This window comes from Aquarana catesbeiana, linkage group LG04 (assembly GCF_042186555.1).
Source record: "Aquarana catesbeiana isolate 2022-GZ linkage group LG04, ASM4218655v1, whole genome shotgun sequence".
Lineage (NCBI taxonomy): Eukaryota > Metazoa > Chordata > Amphibia > Anura > Ranidae > Aquarana > Aquarana catesbeiana.
In genome coordinates this window covers 372,293,440-372,319,366 of record NC_133327.1, presented here as the reverse complement: position 1 = coordinate 372,319,366, position 25,927 = coordinate 372,293,440, and the positions used below count along the sequence as shown (strand labels likewise).

At 44.5% G+C, this 25,927-nt stretch overlaps 1 protein-coding gene across 1 annotated transcript in view; it reads right to left on the bottom strand.

Annotated features, from left to right (window-relative positions):
• Positions 1-25,927, bottom strand: part of SLC16A10 (solute carrier family 16 member 10) — a 149,758-nt gene that overhangs the window by 29,423 nt on the left and 94,408 nt on the right. The window contains exons 2-3 of the mRNA XM_073627089.1: positions 10,008-10,152; positions 7,640-8,042 (exon numbers count right to left, since the gene is read on the bottom strand). Of these exons, the coding sequence (XP_073483190.1) occupies positions 7,640-8,042; positions 10,008-10,152 (548 nt within the window). The remainder of the gene's footprint in view (positions 1-7,639; positions 8,043-10,007; positions 10,153-25,927) is intronic.

The following is a 25,927-nucleotide window of genomic DNA, read 5'->3' as shown; positions in this document are numbered from 1 at the left end:
TTGCCCTTTAAGAGGCGGCTAGCGGGCACGCGCACCGGGAGCTTTTGTGAGCATGATCGCGGGTCCTGCGGACTCGATGTCCGCGGGGATACCCGCGATCGTCTCACGTAGAGGAAGAACGGGGAGATGCTAATGTAAACAAGCATTTCCCTATTCTGCCTAGTGACATTGTCACTGATCACAGCTCCCTGTAATCGGGAGCGGTGATCAGTGTTGTGTCACACACAGCCCCCCACAGTTAGAATCACTCCGTAGGACACACTTAACCTCTACAGCGCCACCTAGTGGTTAACCCCTTCACTGCCAGTCATTTGTACTGATCGCAGTATAAATGTGAATGGTCCCAAAATCGCGCCAAAAGTGTCTGATCTGTCAGCCATAATGACACAGTCACGATAAAAAACGCTGATCGCCGCCATTACTAAAAAAAAAAAAAAAATTTTTAATAAAAATACCATAAAACTATCCCCTATTTTGTAAACGCTATAACTTTTGCGCAAACCAATCAATAAACGCTTATTGTGATTTTTTTTTTACCAAAAATATGTAGAATACGTATCGGCCTAAACTGAGGAAAAAAGATTTTTTTAATATATTTTTTGGGGATATTTATTGTAGCAAAAAGTAAAAAATGCATTTTTTTTCTAAATTGTGGCAATTTTTTTGTTTATAGCGCAAAAAATAAAAACTGCAGAGGTGATCAAATACCACCAAAAGAAAGCTCTATTTGTGGGAAAAAAAGACCGTCAATTTTATTTGGGAGCCACGTTGCACAACCGCGCAATTGTCAGTTAAAGTGACACAGTGCCGAATCGCAAAAAGTGCTCTGGTCTTTGGCAAGCCAAATGGTCCGGGGCTTAAGTGGTTAAGCAATCACGTTCAAACTCATGTTAAATAAGAGTCAGTACACACCTGCCATCATTTAAAATGTCTCTGATTAACCCCAAATAAAGTTCAGCTGTTCTAGTAGGTCTTTCCTGACATTTTTTTAGTCGCATCCTACAGCAAAAGCCACAGTCCGCAGAGAGCATCCAAAGCATCAGAGGGATCTCATTGTTAAAAGGCGAAGGGTACAAAATAATTTCCAAGGCATCAGATGAACAATGCAACACAGTGAAGACAGTCATCATCAAGTTGAGAAAATCTGGCACAACAGTAACATTACGAAGAACTGGACGTCCATCCAAAATTGATGCAAAGACGAGTAGAAAACTGGTCAGGGAGGGTGCCAAGAGGCCTACAGCAACATTAAAGGAGTTGCAGGAATATCTGGTAAGTACTGGCTGTGTGGTACATGTGACAACAATCTCCCGTATTCTTCATATGTCTGGGCTATGGCAAAACGGAAGCCTTTTCTTACCAAGAAAAACATCCAAGCCTGGCTAAATTTTGCAAAAACATATCTGAAGTCTCCCAAAAGCATGTGGGAAAATGTGTTATGGTCTGAAGAAACCAAGGTTGAACTTTTTGGGCATAATTCCAAAAGATATGTTTGGCGCAAAAACAACACTGCACATCACCAAAAGAACACCATACCCACAGTGAAGCATGGTGGTGGCATCATCATGCTTTGGGGCTGTTTTTCTTCAGCTGGAACAGGGGCCTTAGTCAAGGTAGAGGGAATTATGAACAGTTCCAAATACCAGTCAATATTGGCACAAAACCTTCAGGCTTCTGCTAGAAAGCTGAACATGAAGAGGAACTTCATCTTTCGCATGACAACGACCCAAAGCATACATCCAAATCAACAAACTAATGGCTTCACCAGAAGAAGATTAAAGTTTTTGGATGACCGAGCCAGAGCCAAGACCTGAATCTCATTGAAAATATGTGGGGTGATCTGAAGAGGGCTGTGCACAGGAGATGCCATCACAATCTGACAGATTTGGAGTGTTTTTGCAAAGAAGAGTGGGCAAATATTTCCAAGTCAAGATGTGCCATGCTGATAGACTCATACCCAAAAAGAGTGTTGTAATAAAATCAAAAGGTTCTTTAACAAAATATTAGTTTAAGGGTGTGCAGCTATATTATATATACAACTATATTATTTTAGTTGTTTTATTTTTACTTCCCTCCACCTAAAAGATTTCAGTTTGTTGTTCAATTGAGTTGTACAGTTTATAGGTCACATTAAAGGTGGAAAAAGTTCTGAAATGATTTATCTTTGTCATATTTTTACATCACAGAAACCTGACATTTTAGCAGGGGTGTGTAGACTTTTTATATCCACTGTATGTAGATGCAGCAGTGATCCAATGCTGCAGCAGTCCCAAGCTGTCTCTACACTGAGAACTGAGCGATCAAAGACTGCTGCTCAGTTCTCAGGTCCGCTCTGAGCACAGAGTGGTGCTTGTCAATTACTGCTCACTGTTCTGCACCTTCAGCACTCACTGTGGCACCAGGCTGGGGAAGAGGTGGGAGCAGGAGCGGCTGGCTTAGGCTCCCAGCGGCCCAAAGGAAACTGCTATGGTGACCAGCCAGAGGACACTGCTTTTCAGGGGTATAGGACACTACAGTAGGGGTGGGGTGCAGAGAACACAATGGAGGGGATGAAGGGGGATGGGGACACTGCTATAGAGGGGCAGGGGACACACTAGTGTGTGTGTGTGTGTGGGGGGGGGGGGCAGAGGACACTGCTGTGGATGGAGGGCAAAGGACACTACTGTGGATGGAGGGCAAAGGACACTACAGTGTGGGGGGACACTACTGATTTCTTAACTCTGCGTCACTTACTTCTGACTTCTGCGTCACTTACTTCTGATTTCCGAACTCTGCATCACTTACTATTGACCACTAAACGCTGCATCACTTACTACTGAATTCTGAACTTTGCATCACCTACTAGTGACCTCTGAACTCTGCACCACTTACTATTTACCTCTATATCACTACGGACCTCTGAGTCACTTTTTTATGACCTCTGCAACACTTTTTACTGACCTCTGAACTCTGAGCCACTTACTAGTGAACATCACTTACTACTGATTTCTGAGGTCTCTAAGATAAAGCCCCTACTATGCAAAACATGTTTGAGGGGGTTCTCCCATGGGTAGGAGACCAAGCTGAAGCAATTATTTACTAAGAGGAGCTCACTATACGCCAAAGCAGTCTGCAAATGGGTGCCATTTTGTTGTATTGCTCCTCCATTCGATACTTCTCAGCAGAGCATCTCAGGGAAACAGTCTGTCAGAAGTAAGCCAAACTCTGTACAAAATAGGCTTCAGTAATGAAGCTCCCTGACCTGCAAGTAGTAACTGGGGTGATGCAGACACAAGTCGCTCTAGCTTTATGTACATACCATTTCAGTAAGAACTGAAATGGTATATGTAACCACTTCACCTCCAGAAGATTTTACCCCCTTCATGACCAGGCCATTATTTGCTATTTATCACTGTTCTACTTTAACTGGTAATCCCGCAGTCATGCAACGCTGTATCCAAACAAAAACTGTTATCATTTTTTTCCCCCACAAATAGAGCTTTATTTTGCTGGTATTTGATCACCACTGGGTTTTTATATTTTTTACGATATAAACTAAAAGAGGCTGAAAATTTAAAAAAAAACAAAAAACAATATTTTTTACATTCTGCTACAAAACATATCCAATAAAAAAAGTAATAAAATTTCTTCATACATGGCCAAAATGTGTTCTGCTACATGTCTTGGATAAAAAAATTCCGATGAGTGTATATTAATTGGTTTGCGTGAAAGTTATTGCGCCTACAAACTATGGTGTATATATACTGGAGTTTTTTTAAATTTGTTTTATACTACTAAAGACGGTGATCAGTGACTAAAGACAATGGGACTCCGGGTGTGACTAACTGCCATTGACATCACCAGTAACATTAATACTGTACTAATGACACTGGCTGGTAAGAGATTAACATCTAGGTTGATCAAGGGGTTAAATATGTGCCTAACTTATGCCGCGTACACATGATCAGACATTCCTACAATGAAATCCTGGGATTTATTTCCGACCGATGTTGGCTCAAACTTGTCTTGCATACACACGGTCCCACAAATGTTGTTGGAAATTGCGATCGTCAAGAACGAGGTGACATACAACACGTACGACGAGCCGAAAAAAATGAAGTTCAATAGCCAGTGCGGCTCTTCTGCTTGATTCCGAACATGCGTGGAATTTTGTGCATCGGAATTGTGTACACACGATCGGAATTTGAAAATTTGAGAACCAGCTCTCAAATTTTTGTTGTCGGAAATTCCGACAAAAAATTTCTGATGGAGCCTACACACGGTCGGGTACATCTCTTTGCCTGTGCGGGCCACCCATCCGCAGTATATTGCGGGGGCAGTCGGTCCTCGAGTGGTTAAGCACAGGAGTTATGTCAGCAGACTAAGGTTTCTCAGGCCCAAATTCATCCAAAAAGAAACAGTGAGACCTCTCCCTCATCCAGTGCATGCATTGTTACAATAGAAGTGGGGATTTACACATTATGCTTTCAGGATACTTAATGACTTTGAGGCCGGGTTCACACTGGTACGACACGACAGTCGTACCACTTTGGATCCGACTTTGCCCTGCGACTTGAAGTCCGACATGCGTCCGACTTCAATGAACAGGTATCTGACTCTGATCCCCGACAATACCAGGCACTGTGTCTGGTATAAATCTTTAGGGGGAACTCCACACACATTGTAAAAAAAAAAACGGCATGGGTTCCCCCTCCAAGAGCATACCAGGCCCTTCGGTCTGGTATGGATTTTCAGGGGAACCCCCACGCCGAAAAAATGGGGTTGGGGCCCCCCAAAATCCATACCAGATCCTTATCCGAGCACACAGCCCAGCAGGTCAGGAAAGGGGGTGGGGACGAGCGAGCACCCCCCCTGAACCGTAGCAGGCCACATGCCCTCAACATGGGGGGGTGGGTGCTTTGGGGCAGGGAGGGCCCCTGCGCCCCCCACCCCAAAGCACCTTGTCCCCATGTTGATGAGGACAAGGGCCTCTTCCAGACAACCCTGGCCATTGGTTGTCGGGGTCTGTGGGTGGGGCGCTTATCAGAATCTGGAAGCCCCCTTTAACAAGGGTGCCCCCAAATCCCGGCCCCCCACCCTATATGAATGAGTGTGGGGTACATCGTACCCCTACCTATTCACCTGAAAAATAAGTGTCAAAAATAAAACACAGTAGTTTATTAAGGCAGCGTCTCTTCCGAATTCTTCTTCCCTCTCCGGGTCTTTTTCACTGATGTCTTCTAGCCCTCTCCAGTTCTTCTCCCTCTGTCTTCTCCCTCTGATGGGTCTTCTCCGCTATCTTCTTGCTCTTTTGATGGGTCTTCTCTGCTGTCTTCTCCCTCTGTTCTTCTTCCAATGTTGACTCAACGCTCTCTCCCGCTCTAATGCTGGGTGCGGTGTGCCACTACTTATATTGGCATGGGGCGGAGTCACTGTGTGACGTCATCCAGAGGCCCCGCCCTTTATGATGCCACCGACCGGGGCATGATGGGCAGTGACGTCATAAGAGGCGGGTCTCCGGTGACCCTGCCCCATGCCTATATAAGTAGTGGCACACTGCGCACCCGGCATTAAAGCGGGAGAGTCAACATCGGAAGAAGAGCAGAGGGAGAAGACAGTGGAGAAGACCCAGCAAAAGAGCGAGAAGATATCAGAGAAGACCCAGCAGAGGCAGAGGACAGTGGACAGAGGGAGTAGAACCGGAGAGGGCTAGAAGACATCAGCGAAGAGCGGAGAAGACCCGGGGAGGGGAGAAGAACCGGAGGAGGCAGAAGAGCCAGAGAGGGAAGAGACTATGGAGCTGCCTTAATAAATTAATTTAAAAATATATGTAATGTGTTTTATTTTTGACATTTGTTTTTAAGGTGAATGGGTAGGGGTACAATGTACCCCATACTCATTCACATAGGGTGGGGGGCCAGAATCTGGGGGCCCCGTTCTTAAAGGGGGCTTCCAGATTCCGATAAGCCCCCTTCCGCAGACCCCAACAACCAACAGCCAGGGTTGTCGGGAAGAGGCCCTTGTCCTCATCAACATGGGGACAAGGTGCTTTGGAGTGGGGGGGCGCAGGCCCCCCCTGCCCTGAATGTACCCACCCCCAAAGTAATGGCATGGGGCCTGGTACGGTTCGGGGGGGGGGGGGCGCTCGCTCATCCCCACCCCCTTTCCTGACCTTTCAGAGTGATTTTTCTCTTTCTTGCGCTGTAGGAATATACTTTTTTTAACCACTTCAATACCAGGCACTTATACACCTTCCTGCCCAAGGCAATTTTCAGCTTTCAGCGCTGTCGCAATCTGAATGACAATTGTGCGGTTTTGCTACACTGTACCAAACAAATTTTTTATCATTTTTTTCCCACAAATAGAGCATTTTTTTGGTGGTATTTGATCACCTCTGCAATTTTAATTTTTTGCGCAACAAATAAAAAAGGACCGAAAACTTACGGAAAAAAAAAGTTTTTCTTTGTTTCTGTTAAAATTTTTTGCAAATAAGTATGTTTTCTTCTTCAATGATGGGCACTGATATGGCTGCACTGACAGGCACTGATAAGGCGGCACCAATGGGCACTGATGAGATGGCACTGATGAGGTGGCACTGATAGGCGGCACTTATGGGCACTGATAGGTGGCACTGATAGGTGGCACTGGTATGCAGCACAGATGGGCACTCATAGGCGGCACTGATGGGCACTCATTGGTGGCACTGATGGTTACTTATGGGTGGCACTGATGGGTACTTAGGTGTGGCACTGATAGTTGGCACGGATTGGCACTGATGGTCACTGATAGGTGGGCACTGAGAGGTGGCACTGATGGACATTGATGGGTGGCACTGATGACACTGATGGGTGGCATTGCTGGGCATCACTTATCTGTACTGATCCATAATGTTGCCAGTCAGTGCCCATTTGTGGGTACTGACTGGCATGTATTGGGCATATTGTTTTATATGTGGATGGCCATGGGGTACATACCTGGCCATCCACATGCTGGTGGCTTCTCATGGTGGTCCTGGTGGCTTCCCTGGTGGTCCAGTGTGGGCATCCGTGGGGGGCTGCACTGATAGACAATCAGCACAGACCCCCCCCTGTCAGGAGAGCCACCGATCGGCTCTCCTCTACTCGTGTCTGTCATACGCGAATGAGGAAAGCCAATTAACGGCTCTTCCTGTTTACATCGTGATCAGCCATGATTGGACACGGCTGATCACGTGGTAAAGAGCCTCCGTCGGAGGCTCTTTACCGAGATCAGTGTAGCGGTGTGTCAGACTGACACACCGCACCACCAATAGCCGCGATGCGAGGCCCGACGGGTGCGCAGCGGCTGTTATCCTGCTGGACATCATATGATGCCCATTCAGGATAATTGAACCACCGCTCGGCCGTCATTTTGCTATAGGACGGGCGGGAAGTGGTTAAGAACAGTATATATTTATCCCTGTATGCACTGCTTTTGTTCTCAGGATTAATTGACATGCCACATTGATAGATTACACATGACAGTTACAGTCCAGTTACAGTGATTTCAGCAGCCATTTTTTATTTACTGACCAAAAAAAAAAAAGGCAACACTGGAAAGACACTGAAGAATTATGAGATGACTATAAATATAACATAAACATAAGCATGCTCTAAGTTTAAATGACATGTTGACAGCTTACCAAGTGGACGTAAGGCACAAAGTAGCCAAAAAGTGCAGCTGGAATTCCAAATGCCCATATACAATAGCTCTTCGATTTGAAGATAGAAAAATTGAAGACTTTTGAAAGTCTTTTTCTCTGTCTAGGTATAAGAGGCCTGTAGGTGAATCCAGCCAAAAAGAGAACAAACATGAGAATACACAAGACGCGTAGGGTGTGCTCAAGTCCAATACTGTCAAGTAAAAAGCGCAACAAAAAGGGCAGCGATACTGTAAAAAGGCTGCTGCCTGCAGTTACAATGCCATTGACCAGTCCTAGACGTTTCTTGAAGTAATGTCCCAAAATAACAAGAGATGGTTGGTAAGCAAAAGAGCAGCCACATGCAAATAATATACCATATGTAAAATAAAGAGGATCTAGGCTCCTGTGAAAAGAGAGAAACAAAAATAAGAAGTCATGTATTAGCATTTGTTGTCTCACAACCACCTGTAATATTCCAACTGGAATGCACTGGAAAATTAAAACAGGAGAAGTGTGACTGTGATTGCTTGCTGTGAGGCAATAAAGACATGCTTTAATTAATGGGTTTCACTGGGGTTGATTGACTAAAACTGGAAAGAACAAAATCGGGTGCAGCTCTGCATAGAAATCAGCTTACAAGTTTTTTGTCAAAGCGTAATTGAACAAGCTGAAGTTAGGCAGGCCATACACTTTCTTGCATCTACGGTTTGTAGGAAAGAAATTTGCTTGATTCACCCATCAACACAGACAGCGTTGACAGAGGAATCCCTCCCACTGACCCATTGTATTCTACTGGCGGCAGGCGTGGGAAGTCGTCCCCGTTTGGAGAAGACGGTGATTATTGCTAGCGGCTAAGCCAGCCTCTAACGATAATCGTATGTAAAATCTGTCAGGATGGTTGTACCCAAGTTGATCGATCAATCAACATGGGTACATTCAGCCTACCCATACATAGTTTGAATCTTGGCTGGTTCCTGCTAAACCAGCTGGTATTCCAACCATCTGTGGCTTGGCCTTAGAAGCTCCCTGGCTACCATGCACAGCTGCACCAGATTTTGCTCCCTCCAGTTAATAAATTAACCCCATTGTGTATTTCTGCCTCAAGGCTTTACATTGGTAACCAATTGAATCAGTTAAAACACAGACTTCATCTGATATCAACTATACATGGAGTGTATGGTTTTCATTTGTTCAGGCAGGTGCATGACTAGGATTGTGAAAGATGGTGGGCTTGGCCAAAATAATGATAACAGTGGAGGCTTCAAGGGGCATTGTTAAATTAAACCCAAGCCTAGTCAATGCATACACAGGACACAAATGCCACAGTACTCGTACCCACAAAATATGTTTTTATTACTGTGCCACAAGTGAGAGTCTTACAGACATGCATAAACATCGGCACAATCAATTTTAAAATATTTGAATTGAATTTGTTAAATTAGTTGGTGAATACTTAACAATCAGTATCTACTGTATATAAATCCCAGTGACTACTCTGGCCTTCCTAAAATCAGATCTTAACTAGAACTTGGACTTAAGCACTCTGAAAGCACAGGTTTTGGCCCTGTCCATCATTTTTTAAAAGCCTATGCTTTGTTCTCCCATGTCAAAACCTTTTTTCTAAGGAGTAACTCGCACCAAGCGCCCCTTGCTGGTCTCCATTTTCCAGACCTCAGATACCAGGGAAGTATAGAATGAGGGGAAGTCCATCTCTCAGTTGTATAATGTGACATATCAAAGCCAGAAGTCTACCTTGGCTCTAAGCCGAAAGCCTGCCGTGGTATGTTTACAATTAAAGAAATTGCTGGCGGTCACAGCTTTTTGGACCCAGAGCAACACACATGATATAGGGAACACGTGGTCTGGGAGTTCAGCACAAACAATGCCCTTGTTTTTAAGTGATCACTGGACTTGCATTGTGAGAAGCAGTAAAGAAGAACCTTTGTGTAGCATTATATAGTGAAAAAGTTATTTTTTAGAGAGTAAACACATATTGATGAGGTCATTATCATCAAGAAGGTAGTTTCCATTAGACTACACATTTCATTTAAATGATAAAACCGACAATACCATTGTTTTCAATATACTTTTTTTTTATATCCAGTGGCACAGAAGTAATAAAGGGACCACAGTAACAGCTTTTTTTTTATATATTATGGAAATTAAAAAAGTTTACGTGGCCAACATAGAAGTTAGGGGTCACATGTTAGTTTGGTAGATTGCCCAGAACTAGCTTAGCTCCTGGAACAGGTTAGTGACAGGTGACTAACAAAAATTACATTTAGTTCAAGCCATATAAACAACTATCAGGACTCTTGAAGAAAGGCATTTGCAACTCAGTTTACTAGATCACTTATGATACACTCACCCAACAAAAGAACTTGAAAGAAGACCAATTATACCAACAGCGGCTCCTACTACTGCTGTCTTCCGGCACCCAAACATATCCGTAAATACACTGACCACAGGGGAGCAGAAGAAGATCATTCCCATTGACAAAGAGTTCACCCATGCTATGGAAACAAAAAAGAACCAGCATGAATAATAATTTTGGAGGGCACAGAAAGAAACTCAAAGCAAATTTATAGTTTTATATGATTATTTATGTCCACTAATAAAATTAAAACTTAAATATAAAATAATGTACACGTATTTCATATTTACAGCTCTCATTCTGTCAATGGAGCTTTGTACAAGATTTACTGCCTGTGAATATCTCAACCAACTGATAGACATAACCTGATAAAGCTTTGCAGTAGAGTAGTGCTGGGCTTCATTTTTGAATAACTCTAGCATGCGGATGTTATCAGTGCATATTACAATAAATGTATGTAAAAACAATTATGCAGTTAATATAAATTGACAATTAAAATGCACCATTATAATTTGGATTCTGAACTCAAAAAAGTGTAGATTTGCTATGTTATAGGGAGAGTTAAGAAATGTTATTCAAGTTAATTAAGTAGCATTCCCCCTTCCCCATACCAACATATATATATTTTTCAGTTTAGAGCAACATTTTAACAAAGTGGGGGTCCTCATCAAATGAAAGCAAGGAATATGACAACAGCACACCAGAGAACTCCTTCAAAAGGTACATCGCTTTTATTGTCACATCACAGCAAAGGACAGCGAAGTTTCAGAGTCATGCAGGACCCCTTCAGCAGGGAACCTGCTGAAGGGGTCATGCGTGGTCCCCGAAACATGTCATTGTCACATGCCTGATAAAAGGGTTCCTGTGTGCCTCCAAAATGTTGCTGTCCTTTGCTGTGATGTGATCATCAATAAAAGTGTTATGGGGCGTACACACGGTCGGACTTTTCAGCTACAAAAGTCCGACAGCCTGTCCGACAGACTTTCGACGGACTTTCGACGGACTTGCGGCGGACTTTCTAACGAACAGACTTGCCTACACACGATCACACAAAAGTCCGTCGAATTCTTACGTGATGACGTACACCGGACTAAAATAAGGAAGTTGATAGCCAGTAGCCAATAGCTGCCCTAGCGTGGGTTTTTGTCCGTCAGACTAGCATACAGACGAGCGGATTTTTCGACCGGACTCGAGTCCGTCGGAAAGATTTGAAGCATGTTTCAAATCTAAAGTCCGTCGGATTTGAGGCTGAAAAAGTTCGTTGAAAGTCCGGAGAAGCCCACACACGATCGGATTACCAGCCAGCTTTAGTCCGTCAGCGTCCGTTGGACTTTTGTAGACGAAAAGTCCGACCGTGTGTACGCGGCATTAGACCCTTTGATGGAGTTTCCTGGTGTGCTGGTGACATATTCTTTGCTTTGAGTCATTCCAGTACTCAGCCAGCAGTCGCTTCAGCACCCACTTACTCTACAGCCATTTACAGGAACGTGGGCATTAGGAATATTGTTTTGGTCTCACTAAATGAAAGGCCCTTGCAATTTAACTGGAAGGTCTGCTTTAGGATTGCAAAGTCTAAAATATCACTACACTATTGCATGTTGTCTTGCTAAAAAAAAAAAAAAAAAAATGTAAGGTACCTATAAAATACAACTGTGCGTATTTGCAAAGTGCAAACTCTTATTTGGTTGGGTGATGATATTGGTTTTTAGCTTCAGTTTTCAAGCATCAATCCCAAAATACTATATTTTTACAGTTTGATGCTACAGTTATTTTGCAACTGCAGCTGTCTCTATATTGTCACAAAAAAACATTTATATGAGACCATGAAAAGAGTCACATTAGAAACTCCTAGAGAGTCATGTCACTTCCTTTATTAAAAAGACAAAGGCACTGTTCAATTAATGGTATAACATTTTAAGATATGCTAGGCCCATATGCTAGTTATCTAAAAGGAAGTTGTTAGACATAAAGGAAGCTGTTAGGCAATATTCCAGGGATATGAAGAAAGATTATTCAATTACTCTTTTTTTTACGGCAAACTAGTGAATAAAGCATTGAAGCTTTTATCGCAAGGCATTCTACTAATCTTAAACTCATGCCTTTATCTGTGATCTCTATATCTGAACAATGGTTTTTGCATAAAAATAGGTAAAAAGTTCTCTTGGTACATTTATGTACTGTGATTATGACTTTAAATAGAAATTACATTTCAATCCTAGAGCTTATAAATAAATGTATACCTACAAAAACCTATTCTGCACATTAAATCAAGACTACTGTATAATATAAAATATCATTTATTACAAGTAAGATTTATTTTCTCAGGGCTTGCATGTCTTGGGTCAGAATTAGATTTTAATTGTATAAGCAAATTATGTCACTGCAAAAAATGCTTTTTATATATATATTCATACCTTCTGAGTTGGGGAATTAATATGTTAAAAGGCCATAATTGGCAACAGTTTCAAGGAACACTTTCCTATTGAGCTGGTATGTTTTCATGAACTGTACTGATGTGAAAATCTACAAAACCGTATATACCCAATTTTAGCATGTGTGTTAAGCAGAAACACATTTGCTTGCTGCTTTGGCTTTCAGGGACCCCTGGCCTGCATGCTCTGTGCCTCTATATATCTCGGTTTGTCTCTATATACAGCGCTGTACAACTGAACACTGCTGTATACAGTTGAATAATGCTAGATACAGCCCTGAGACACCATATACTAATCTGCCTTGTTATATACATCCTGTGGCAGGGTGAGGCCATGTCACTGTGTAAAATAGCAGTCTAGGCAGTGTTAATTTTGGCAGCAAATTTCTATTTAGCTTTATGCCCCGTACACGCGAGCGGATTTTCCGTCGGAAAAAACCTGGATGTTTTTTCCAACGGAATTCCGCTCAAGCTTGGCTTGCATACATACACACGGTCACACAAGAGTTCTCTAAACTTTCGACCGTCAAGAACGTGGTGACGTACAACATTAAGACTAGCCAATAAAATGAAGTTCAATGCTTCAGAGCATGCGTCGAATTGTTTCCGAGCATGCGTAGGAATTTTGCGCTTAGGAATTGGTACAGACGATCAGAAATTCTTTTTTTCCGACCGAAAAATTCAGAACCTGCTCTCAATCTTTTGCTGGTGGGAATTTCGCCAGCAAAAGTCCGATGGAGCATACACACGGTCGGAAATTCTGACCAAAAGCTCACATCGGACTTTTGCTGGCGGAATTTCCGATCGTGTGTACGGGGCATTAGTCTTATGCCCCGTACACATGGTCGGACTTTGTTTGGACATTCCGACAACAAAATCCTAGGATTTTTTCCGACGGATGTTGGCTCAAACTTGTCTTGCATACACACGGTCACACAAAGTTGTCGGAAGATCGTTCTGAACGCGGTGACGTAAAACACGTTCGTCGGGACTATAAACGGGGCAGTGGCCAATAGCTTTCATCTCTTTATTTATTCCGAGCATGCGTGGCACTTTGTCCGTCGGATTTGTGTACACACGATCGGAATTTCCGACAACGGATTTTGTTGTCGGAAAATTTTATATCCTGCTCTCAAACTTTGTGTGTCGGAAAATCCGATGGAAAATGTCCGATGGAGCCCACACACGGTCGGAATTTCCGACAACACGCTCCGATCGGACATTTTCCATCGGAAAATCCGACCGTGTGTACGGGGGCATAAGTCTTAGGACTAAAATGGCATTTTAGTTTTAGTCCCATTTTAGTCTTCTGCAATTGATTTAGTTTTATGCCCCGTACACACGGAAAATGTGTGATAGGACCTTGTTGTCGGAAATTCCGACCGTGTGTAGGCTCCATCACACATTTTCCATCGGATTTTCCGACACACAAAGTTTGAGAGCAGGATATAAAATTTTCCGACAACAAAATCCTCTTGAAGGGCCTATTGAAGGAGCAGTGGCTCCGAGCGCGTAGCCTTCTCTCAACCTCTCTGCTAGCACTCCTCCCTGGATGATCCCTCCCCTGGATACTGAACCCAGAAGCAGACGGACGACCTGTGACGTCATGCACGCTTCACGTGCGCTCCACGCTGGCCCCTAGTCTCTTCCTGATGGCCACAGAAGGAGCTCCCGGCTGGTAATCCACCTTCTGCAGCCCAGCATCCCTGCAGCGTCACCACCATAGGATCAGAGGGAACACCGAGGACCACATACCTATACAGATGAGCCTTTTATATGTTTTTATCCTGTAAGTGTGTTTTTACCTGGTGTCATAAACATCATTTGTTAATACTACACTCAGGTGGCGATTCCTTCTCTACCCCTCTCTCATCCATCACAGAGCCAGCTCTCTGAGGACAGCAGCCGCCTAGCCTACCAGCCTACTTTAACCATTACATTACCGGTTACCACTTAACCCTTGAACTTCCAGCCTGTCCCCTATGGACTAAGTTGCTCAGCCTTTTATATCGCCTGTTATATATGGACTTGTGTGTTTGCGCTTACAGTTACCAATACTCTGAACAGGAATAAAGGGACTACTAATGCTGGTGACAAGCAGGGATTCCCTCACTTTGGAGGGATTTCTCTCACTTTCAGTTTTGGCTATGGTAGAGGAAGTGAAGATAAATCTAGGGTACGGATGTGAAAAAAGCAAAAACAAATGAAAGGACTACTAACCCTCCCTTAATGTGTCCAAAATGCATAAAGAGTAAACTGAGTCTTTTTTTCTTTCGACTGTTTGAATAGGAGTATTGCATTGCAACTGCAAGCCTAGGGTTTGGCTTGCAGTTGCGATGCTGCCCCATTGAGTATGTTGCTGTGAGCTCAAATGCCTATTTTTACCCCCAGTGGGGGCCCGTCAATATGGGGCACAGGAGCGCCGCCCCCCCCCCCCAAAGCTACTTATAAAAAAAATAAAAAGTGTCTCTTTAAGTGTGTGTGTTAAGGGCGCCAGACACACAGGTGCTATTGGAGGCATGACGCATGTGTAAACACGTGATTGGGGCTAAGAAGCTCTATGGGCATAGTTTACAGTGTCCTTGGGGCTATGAGCCTTGCACCCAAACACTCCACCTCTAGCATTAGGTTTCCTGTGGTTGGTATTGATTGGTGGGTCCGTAGGGTGGTGCTTTTATCGGACCCGTCGTGTCATTGGCTCACACAATGCCTGTCTCATTCAGCAAGTGAGAGAATCAGCAGCAGAAGAAGAACGGTGGCAGGCTCGGGCAGACAGGGAGCGATAGGTCCGTGCAGCAGGCAGAGGCAAAGGCAGCAGTCCATCCATCTCCCTGTGACACGGACTCAGCAACCAGCAGTGCACACAGAGGGATCACACAGAAATCTCCAGGTACAGTACATGCTGCAGGGCCAGGACTGGAGAGGGGAGGGGGGCAGAAGCGGCACCTGCTATGCTATTATCACTGTGTCCTCACTCTACAGCAGCACCTTTCACCTCCAACTTTACTTCCCCCCTCTCTGTGTAATGCAAGTGTGTACACCTTCCCAATCACACCAATCCTCCCCCCCTTCACTATCTCCTGTTTGCTCTCCTCTGGCATATATCTTCACTGTTCCCATCCTGCAGCCTCCAGTGTCAGATCTGACCATTCCAATCACTGACTGTCTGCCTGACACCCGTTCCATCCCCCATTACTTTTTATCTCTTCCAAACTGTTCAGAAGCTTTGTACATTCTCTGCACTCATTTAAGGTGACCATAGTAGGAATGAAATTAAAAAGGAATCATCTATTCTATGGCAACCTTAAATGAGTTTAGAAGAGATAAAAAGTAATTTGGAATGGAAAGGGTGTCAGGCAGACAGTCAGTGATTGAAATGGTCAGATCTGAGACCACACTTGTAAAAAAGAACTCTGCACAGGGGTGGTGGGAACCCCTCATAATGGGCACAGCAGGTGTACAGACCCGGGAACTCAACACAGGAATGGTGGGTAACTGGCTATTCTGCTCCTTGACAGTGAAGTGTGAGGTTGCTGGTTCCTTAGCTCCTGTGCTTCCAGAGACCAGGGGCTAGAGTTGCTTCTCTGCCCCAGGAGGGATGCTGGATCCTGGGGAGAGCCCTGGTGGGGGCCCCTGGATAGGCCTGTGGAAGATACCGGGCCTGGCCAAAGGAGAGATTAGTCCCTGTTTGCCTTTAAACAGAGCATTGTCGGTAAGCTGAAACGGATTGAGAAAGAAGAGGAGAAATTGTTAGCTTTGATGGCTGAATTTAGGAAGTAAAAACAGATTTGTGCCAAGTATACAGTAAGAAGAGACCAGCTCTGAGGCCTGAGTTGAAGGACTTGGTGCAAGCAGAAAGAACTGGTGAGTTCTCTGAAAGAGAATAGTGGACTATTTAAAGAAAAACATAGAAACGAGGAACGGTACAACTGGATGAGGAGAGGAGATGCTTCCTGCATGGAAAGTGACCCAATCAATGAGGAGATGCAGGTACCGACAGAGTCAGCAGAGAGTGAGAAAGTGGGCCCAGGGGATGAGCTCAGCTATTCAACACCTCAGGCATCTGTTGAGCCCTCAATGGCGGAGGCCTCTGTCCCCCTCTCTCTGCAGCAATATGGAACATCTGAGTAGGAGGTTGGGGGAGGTACTGGCATGTTGGAGTTTATTACTAAGCTGGAATCCCCTTTGGGTGCAGATTCCTCAGATGATGTTGAGGAGATGGACACAGCAAGCAGGCACAGTGTGTGTGCAGGATGGTGATGTGAACTTTAATGACAATGGGCTTGCTGAGGGTTGTAGTGCTACGGGCAGTCAGCCCAGACGCATAGTCAATGTACAGCATGCAATACAATCTGATTTACCTGCTGGAAACAAAGCTTCAGATGAAATTGGTGACTGTCAGATTCTGGGGGAAGAGTCTGCAGAGAGGAGCGCCATGGACAATACAGTGACTTTGCCTGGACCAGACACAGCGGCTCTTTCTGAAAATAGTGGAGGAGATGCTGGGAGCAGTAGTGCTACAACTCTCCAGGAGTCTGCAGTGGACAGGACTGTGCTTGAACCCAGGAAAGAAGCTGCGTGTTCAGAGCAGAGGGAGAGGGCGGGTGCTGCCTCTGTTAATCCAAAGACTGCTATCCCAGCTGAATCAGACTCCCTGTCAGCAGGTTTGATTGTGTCTAAGGACAAGACTGCAATTGGTGTGTCTGTAAGAAAAAGTATGCTGGTGTTGCTGCTACAGGATCTGGGAAGGGGGAGCAAGCAGGGAAGGAGCATTGAAATGTTTTATCTTCCTCCCTGTTTAAAAGGAGGAATGTTGTGCAGCTCTGATGGGAAGGTGAGGGTCTTCCTCCACATAGGAGGGTAGTGGTGGATAAGATTCTGCAGATGGGGTTTAGGCCCACAGATATCTTCACCCTTATCAGTCTGGCCAGTTCCTATGAGTATAATTTGTCCTTTATCTGTCCGGAGTCTTTGGACATATTTTGGGAGAAATATGAGCACGTGTGTAGGGGCCTGCCGGACTGGAGAGGGCTCATCCCCAAGCTTGTATCACGCCAGACACTCATTAAAATGGTGACTATTCTTCTCCGCAATGAGTCCATACCACAAGGGGATTTATCTGTTATGGTTGAGTCCTGAGCCCTCTAAAAAAGATTTTGGGTGATCAGGGAATATGGTCGGGGGGGGGGGGGTGGTCTGTGCAGTTAAAATTAAAAGTAATTGATAATGTTGTCCAGCATCTGCCATCCTCAGCTTTCCTGGGAAGGGACAGGCTGACCATCTTCTATCCAGGTCAGCCAAAGCTATGTAATAAGTGTGGGGATAAAGGGCATCTTGATCTTGCATCCTCCTGTCCGGTGATAAAGTGCTCTCTGTGTCAGGGTGTAGGACATTTGGCAAAGGATTGTAACATCATAAGGTGCAATCCGTGCAATGCGGTGGGACATCTTTACAGTCAGGAGGCAATGCAATGCACAACAAGCCTGAGCTCATGAGAGAGTTCTTCCGCCTGGACATGGAGGATGCACAGAGCTCAGCAGCTGGAGTGCCTGTAAGTCCATCTGAGTCTGTGCCAATACCCAATATGTCCGTGTCTTCCCCAGTCTGTGTGTTTGCCTAGTGTGCCCGTGTCTTCCCAGTCTGTGGTGCCCCAGTCTGTGCATTTACCTAGTTTGCCCGTGTCTTCCCAGTCGGTATGTAAGGTATTAGTTACCAAGAATTTGTCCAATCCTTCTTTGTCTATGTCTTCCAAAATTGCAGAGGCAGCAAGAGTTGCTGAGGCAGATGCATCAAGTGCAGTGCCAGTCCCCCTCCCTCGATGCTGCATTGTTTCTATTAAGGATCGTGAGGTGCAGAGGAGTGGGGAAGATGGTGAAGAGGCTGGCCTGGTGGCAGATAAAGGGAAGGGAGAGTGGGGGGGAGGGGGGTAAAGGGGAGGATAGGCATGGGAGGCTGTTTAATCCGGTTTGTCCAAGGATGATATGGAGTGGTTGGAGGATAAAAGGAGGAGGGGTAAAAAAAAGGGGTACAGTTACCTTAAGTCCTAAGGTTTTGCTTTTGGCAAAAACGTTTGAGGTCCTGTCAGATGATGATGAATGAGGATCATTGAGTAAGGCATCCTCTATGGATGATGAGTCCCAGGGTGCAATGAAACACGCTGGTTCTCCAGAGAGAGGGAGCAGTCAGGCTAAGAAACGGCTGCCTCAATTACCCTAATGGCAGTTCCCACTCTTTTAAAGTGGCAACCATTAATGTTGCCAGCTTAAGATCAGTAAGTGCTCGTCATATGGCCTTATTTTTGCTCAGCGAGTTTGATGCTGACATTTTGTTTTTGCAAGAGACCCATCTGAGTAGTCTGGCCGAAATACATTTGGGAAAGAAGGAGTGGAGAGGCGGTCCCTCATTTTGGTCTCTTGCGGCCGTGCCTTACAGCGGGGTTGAGGTCCTTTTTTCTGGTATGGTAACGTGGCGGCGGGTAATTGAGGTAGAGATTGGGAGATGCATGGTCTTGGATGTCTCTGTGAGGAGGCAGGACCTGCGCCTGATTAACATCTATGGTCCCCAGACAAAGTGGGACCGGAAATGCCTTTTTACAAAGATTAAGCCTTTTCATTTTACAGCCCAGCAGGTTATCTTTGGAGGTGATTTTAACACCATTACTAGGTCTAAAGACAGGAGAGTTTTCCGAGATAAGTTGGGCTATGACAGCCTTTTTCTCAATGCGATAGTTAGGGAAGCAGGTCTGGTAGATGTGCACATTAAGCGCTGCTCAGACAGTACGGAGTTCACTTTTCAGCGAGGTAGTGGGATAGATAGCTTTTTTTTAAAGGAAGACTGCTTTTTTGGCACCTGTGTGTCGGGCAGTGGCGTTTTCTGATCACTGTATTCTATCTGTGACTCTGAATACCTCAGCTATGCAACCTAGGGGGAGGGGTATCTGGGGATTGAATTTGGCCCTCCTGGAAAACGACAATCCTTTGAGGATTTTTTTCAAGCACAGGTAATGATCCTAGACTTTTGTAACAGTAAGTCAGAATGGTGGGAGCTTGTAAAGCAGCGGACCGTTGGGCTTTTCAAGGCCATAGGAAGAAGAAAGCAGCAAGATAAATATATCACCTACCAGCGTTTGCGGGGGAAACGTTCGAATGGAGGAGATTCTGGGGTGATCTCTGAGGTGAAGCTCCTCCTTAGGAGACATCAATATGACCAGCACGCCTCTTTGGTTCAGGAGAGGGATTATGGGAAATACCATTTGCCCGACCCTTACCAGAACTGTATACAGAGCGTAGCAGCTAAGATGGTCAATGGCCTGAAGGACAGTACGGCTTCTCTGACGAAGTCTAGGTCAGGGATCCTGGAGGTTGTCAGTGCCGATCTCCTGGGAGGAAGGAACCTTGATCGGATAAGGATGTTGTTTTTTTTGGACTCTACACCAGGTCTGGAAAGTAAAGTTCCTTTGATGAATTTGACAGATGAAATTACTGCAGATGAGGTAAACGCCAGGGCCACATGGTTTGACAACCACATTTTATAAATGTTTTAAGACGATCCTGGCTCCCTACCTTGCGAAGGTTTTTAGTGGCTGTTTGTATGAGGGTTCTCTCCCTCCCTCCATGAGGCAATCTGCAGTGATCCTTTTATCAAAGGGTAAAGATCCTTTGATGATTGGGAATTGGCGCCCCATTAGTCTTCTTAATGTGGATAAAAAGATACTGGCAAAGATTTTTTTCTGCCGATTATCACCAGTGGCAGGCAGTTTGTTATCCCACCACCAGCACTGCTCGGTCCAGGGTAGAAGTACTTTCTCAGCAGTGTTAGGTGTCTGGGAGGCCTTGGAGCATTGTAGGGCTGCTGGTTGGGGTAAATTTTTGCTGACAGTGGATCAGACTAAGGCCTTTGATCGAGTTAATCATGAGTACTTATGGCTCCTTCTTGGCAAATATGGCCTGGAGGGGGGGTTTCATTGATTGGCTCAAGATTTTGTAAAAAGGGGCTGAAAGCTTTCCTATGGTTAATGGTTGGGTCGGGCAACCCTTTGTCGTTGGCTCGGGTGTGCATCAGGGGTGTCCATTGAATTCTCTGCTATATGTGTTTGCAATCGACCCCTTCATTAGAAGACTAGAGAGTGGTCCATTGTGTGGGGTACCTTTGGGCATCGCTGGTGAGCCTCCTTTGAAGGTTGTGGCCTATGCTGCTGATGTTTGTGTTTTTGTCTCTGGGACTGGGGAGGCGCAGAAGGTGGTCTCAGTGATAAGGCAGTATACAGAGGCATCAGGTTCAAAGGTCAACCAGGACAAGTGTGAAGCTTTCTGGATGGGTGCTGAAGGTGAGAGCTTTGTTCTCCCGGATGACTTCCCGGAGCCCCAACAAAAATTTGAGTTCTAGGCATTGAATTTGGCCCAGGTGACTATGGTAATGCAAATTGGTTGAACAGGCTGGAGAATGCCAATGCCAAAGTGGCAAGCTGGAAAGGTTGGCGGCTTTCCTTGAGGGAACAGGTTGATCTGATCAAGACTTACCTGATTCCGATTTTGCTGTATGTCAGTTTTGTTTGCGTTTTGCCAGTTTCTCCCTATACCAGGGTCTGTAGTTGTTTCTTCCAGCTGTTATGGGGGAACAAAATAACCTTGTCAAAAGGAATGTGACTTACCTTCCTAGGCGGGAGGGTGGTCTAGGGATGATCAACCCTGTAGTCTTTTTCTCTCTGATGTTTGTGAAGTACAATCTTGGTAACATGTTGGCAGAGAGATCGCCTGGGTGGGTTGGTATTTTCCAGTCCTGGTTTAGGCCTTTTCTGCAAGGCTGGGAAAATAGTGGGCCAGTGAAAAGCCTGAGGGTCAAGCACGATAAGCTCCCGGCTTATGTTGCCCCGTGTTTGAAAATGCTTCGGCAGTGGCAAGTAACACCAGGAGAAGTCAGATCTCTTCCAAGGAAACTTCTTGAGAAGCGGATGATAAGCTCTGGCCTTAAGGGATTGCCCAAGCCTGGTTTTGGGGGTGGGTTTGTGATTGATTAATTTGGAGAGAATCACAATGAAGTTTAGGGATCAGGCTTGGCTTGCCTTTCTTGTAAAACTATATGTGAAGGGCAACTTGAAGTTTCTTTCCATGAGTGATCGGGGCTGCCCAAGAGTGGAGTGTGGAGGAGTGGTGGAGTCCATGGATCACTTTCAACTTCAGTGCCCTTTTAATATAGAGGTGTACAAGAGGGTGGGGAGGGCTCTGAGTATACCCTTCCTCCTCATATGAGTTATGCAGAGTGGGTGTATGGGGCATTCCAGAATTATCAGGATTATGATTTGGAAACACTTTTTTTAGTTAGTCTAGTAGTCCGTTATTTCACGTGGAGTGCACTGTGTCAAGTATCCTTACAGAGTAAAATCCTCCCTGTAGAAGTGGTGATGCAGGACATTCTGGGTGAGGTTGGGAAGGTTCAGGGTCTTGAGAAGGATAGGTGGCAGCAGGAGGCCTGGATATGGGTGTGGAGGAATGTCAGGACTCTGTAGCTGTTGTCTGTTGATCTCGGGGTGTGCGGCTTTTCTCTGTATGTGTGTACAGACCCAGGAACCCAGTACAGGGATGCTGGGAACCACTTATAACAGGTCCATTAGGTGTACAAACCCAGAGACTCAGTACAGGGGTGGTGGGAACCCCTCATAATGGGCACAGTGGGTGTACAGACCAGAGAACACAGCACAGGGATAGTGAGAACCCCTCATAATGGGCACAGCAGATGTACAGACCTGGGAACTCAGCACAGGGATGGTGGGAACCCCTCATAATGGTCACGGTGGGTGTACAGACCAGCGAACACAGCACAGGGGTAGTGAGAACCCCTCATAATGGGCACAGCAGGTTTACAGACCTGGGAACTCAGTACGGGGATGGTGGGAACCACTCATAATGGGCACAGTGAGGCTGCAGTTGATGGGCACAGTGAGGCTGCAATTGACGAGCACAGTGAGGCTGCTTATGATGGGCACAGTTTTATCTAGCAGTAATGATATATACAGTATCTCACAAAAGTTAGTACACCCCTCACATTTTTGTAAATATTTTATTATATCTTTTTATGTGACAACACTGAAGAAATTGCACTTTGCTACAATGTAAAGTAGTGAGCGTACAGCTTGTATAACAGTGTAAATTGCTGCCCCCTCAAAGTAACTCAACACACAGCCATTAATGTCTAAACCGCTGGCAACAAAAGTGAGTACACCCCTAAGTGAAAATGTCCAAATTCAGCCCAAAGTGTCCATATTTTGTGTGGCCATCATTATTTTCCAGCACTGCCTTAACCCTCTTGGGCATGGAGTTCACCAGAGCTTCACAGGTTGCCATTGGAGTCCTCTTCCACTCCTCCATGACTACATCACGGAGCTGGTGGATGTTACTAACCTTGCGCTCCTCCACCTTCTGTTTGAGGATGTCCCACAGATGCTCAATGGGGTTTAGGTCTGGACACATGCTTGGCCAGTCCATCACCTTTACCCTCAGCTTCTTTACCAAGGCAGTGGTCGTCTTGGAGGTGTGTTTGGGGTCGTTATCATGCTGGAATACTGCCCTGCTGCCCAGTCTCCGAAGGGAGGGGTTCATGCTTTGCTTCAGTATGTCACAGTACATGTTGGCACTCATAGTTCCCTTAATGAACTGTAGCTCCCCAGTACCGGTAGCACTCATGCAGCCCCTGACCATGACGCTCCCACCATCATGCTTGACTGTAGGCAAAACACACTTGTCTTTGTACTCCTCACCTGTTTGCCACCACAAACGCTTGACACCATCTGAACCAAATAAGTTTATCTTGGTCTGATCAGGCCACAGGACATGGTTCCAGTTATCCATGTCCTTAGTCTGCTTTTTGCAGAAAACTGTTTGCGGGCTTTCTTGTGCATCATCTTTAGAAGAAGCTTCCTTCTGGGACGGCAGCCATGCAGATCAATTTGATGCAGTGTGCAGCGTATGATCTGAGCACTAACAGGTTGACCCCCCACCCCTTCAACCTCTGCAGCAATACTGGCAGAACTCATTAGTCTATTTCCCAAAGACAACCTTTGGATATGACGCTGAGCACATGCACTCAACTTCATGGGTCGACTATGGCGAGGCCTGTTCTGTGTGGAACCTGTCCTGTTAAACCGCTGTATGGTCTTGGCCACCGTGCTGCAGCTCAGTTTCAGGGTCTTGGCAATCTTCTTATAGCCTAGGCCATCTTTATGTAGAGCAACAATTCTTTTTTTCAGATCCTCAGAGAGTTCTTTGCCATAAGGTGCCATGTTGAACTACCAGTAACCAGTATGAGAGAGTGAGAGCGATAACACCAAATATACACACTTGCTCCCCATTAACACCTGAGACCTTGTAACACTAACGAGTCACATGACACTGGGGAGGGAAAATGGCTAATTGGGCCAAGTTTGGACATTTTCACTTAGGGGTGTACTCACTTTTGTTGCCAGTGGTTTAGACATTAATGGCTGTGTGTTGAGTTATTTTGAAGGGACAGCAAATTTACACTGTTATACAAGCTGTATACTTACTACTTTACATTGTAGCAAAGTGTCATTTCTTCAGTGTTGTCACATGAAAAGATATAATAAAATACTTACAAAAATGTGAGAGGTATACTCACTTTTGTGAGATACTTTAATCACCTGATAAATGGCTATTTACAGCCCTTTAACAGTTTAATTTTTCAGTTTGTTTGCGCCCCCCCCCCCCAAAAAAAAAAAATTTTTTTGAGCACCAGCCACCACTGCCTCCATCTGCAAGTATAAACTAAGCCTTACAGATTGCATAGAAACCTTTACATATTTGCTTCTATAAACCGCCACTGTTTTTCAATGAATATATTTAGGTGTGGCCACTAGATGTCACACTTACTGCAGAGCTGTAAACTCAATTCATAAAGAAGCCCTGTGTACGCACATCTTACTAACCCCCCTGTAAGCTCAAAAGTTATATGAGTTGGAGGCTACCATACGTACAGGTTTGTTTATAGTAACTTTGAACATTTCCAGCAAATAGTATATCCCAAAGCAAACTATTTGCTTATGTAAAGGTATAATACCACAGATGATGTCTAAGAGGCTACTGACAGATACATGTACATCCCAGGACATAGGTTATGGACCAATGGTGTAAATTACATTTTTATTGCTATTGATGAAGACCACACCAGTTCTTAGTTGATGTGTATTACATAGGTAAAAAAAAAAATCTGTATTTTCTAAAGGAAAAGTAAAAAGTGCTAAAATGATTCACAATTCCTCAATTTGATACTGGATGAAATGATTGAAGGTCTAAAGTTCTACAGACGGTTATGTAACTTGCCATGCCATACCATGTAATATTAATTTCCACTATAACGAGTGAAGGTGGTATCCAAAATCTTTGGTCCTGGTTATGATATCTCTCTAGTTGACCCATTTTATCACCAGTAGCTAAAACCATAGTGTAATGGGACAGGGCATAAATATCTGTGAGCTCCAGGTCAATTGATGAATTAGACTAACATGAAAACCTGTCTGAGAAGACGGTTTGACTTCTTTTTCCACTGAGTATGTGTCAAATGCAACATCACAATATCATTACGAATTGAGCAGATCTTCAAATTACCCATGAGATGTCCCATTTATGTCCAGGTTTAGTATTTACATTTGTTGCAACATACTAGAGCTGCACAATTAATCCTTAAAAAATCGTGATCTCGATTCAACCCCCTGAAAATCTCTGTTGCAGAGTTTGCCGATTCTTTCATATAACAAGTGGAGAGACTTATCTGCCCACTTAGCTGTCAAAAAAAACATCCTAATATGAAACATTGTAATGAACTCTTCCTTCTTAGATCAAAGGGATACACTTCTGTTTGTAAAGAAAAAATCTGGGCAGTCTGCCAGGTTTTCAACAAGTGTAAATGCAGGAAGTTTAACCACTTAAAGTCTAAATCTTTTTCTGACACTTCTTTCTTAAGTTAAAATCAATATTTTTTGCTAGAAAATTACTTGGAACCCCCAAACATTATATATATTTTAGCAGAGACCCTAGGGAATAAAATTGCAATTGCTGCAATATTTTATGTCACACTGTATTTGCCCAGCGGTCTTTCAAACGCAATTTTTTAGGAAAAAATACACTTCAATGAATAAAAAAAAACAAAAACGCTGCGAGAATCGTGAGAGAATCGTGATCTATCTTCAAAGCAAAAAAATTGTGATTCTCATTTTAGCCAGAATCGTGCAGCTCTACAACATACCCGACTTTTGTTCTAAAACATCTTCTTATATAGTAAAAAGATGTAGCGCAACCTATATTCACTAACACCACAAATGAAGTAACTTAAATGTCCCAATACAAAAGTCCAAAAAAAGATTGAGTAAAGTTAATACTCAAATGTGTTTCCACCCACCAGTACAATCCACGTGCTAAAAAAAGTCTTCAACTTATGAATCACCTGTGATCTGCAAGCAGTCATCACATGTGCT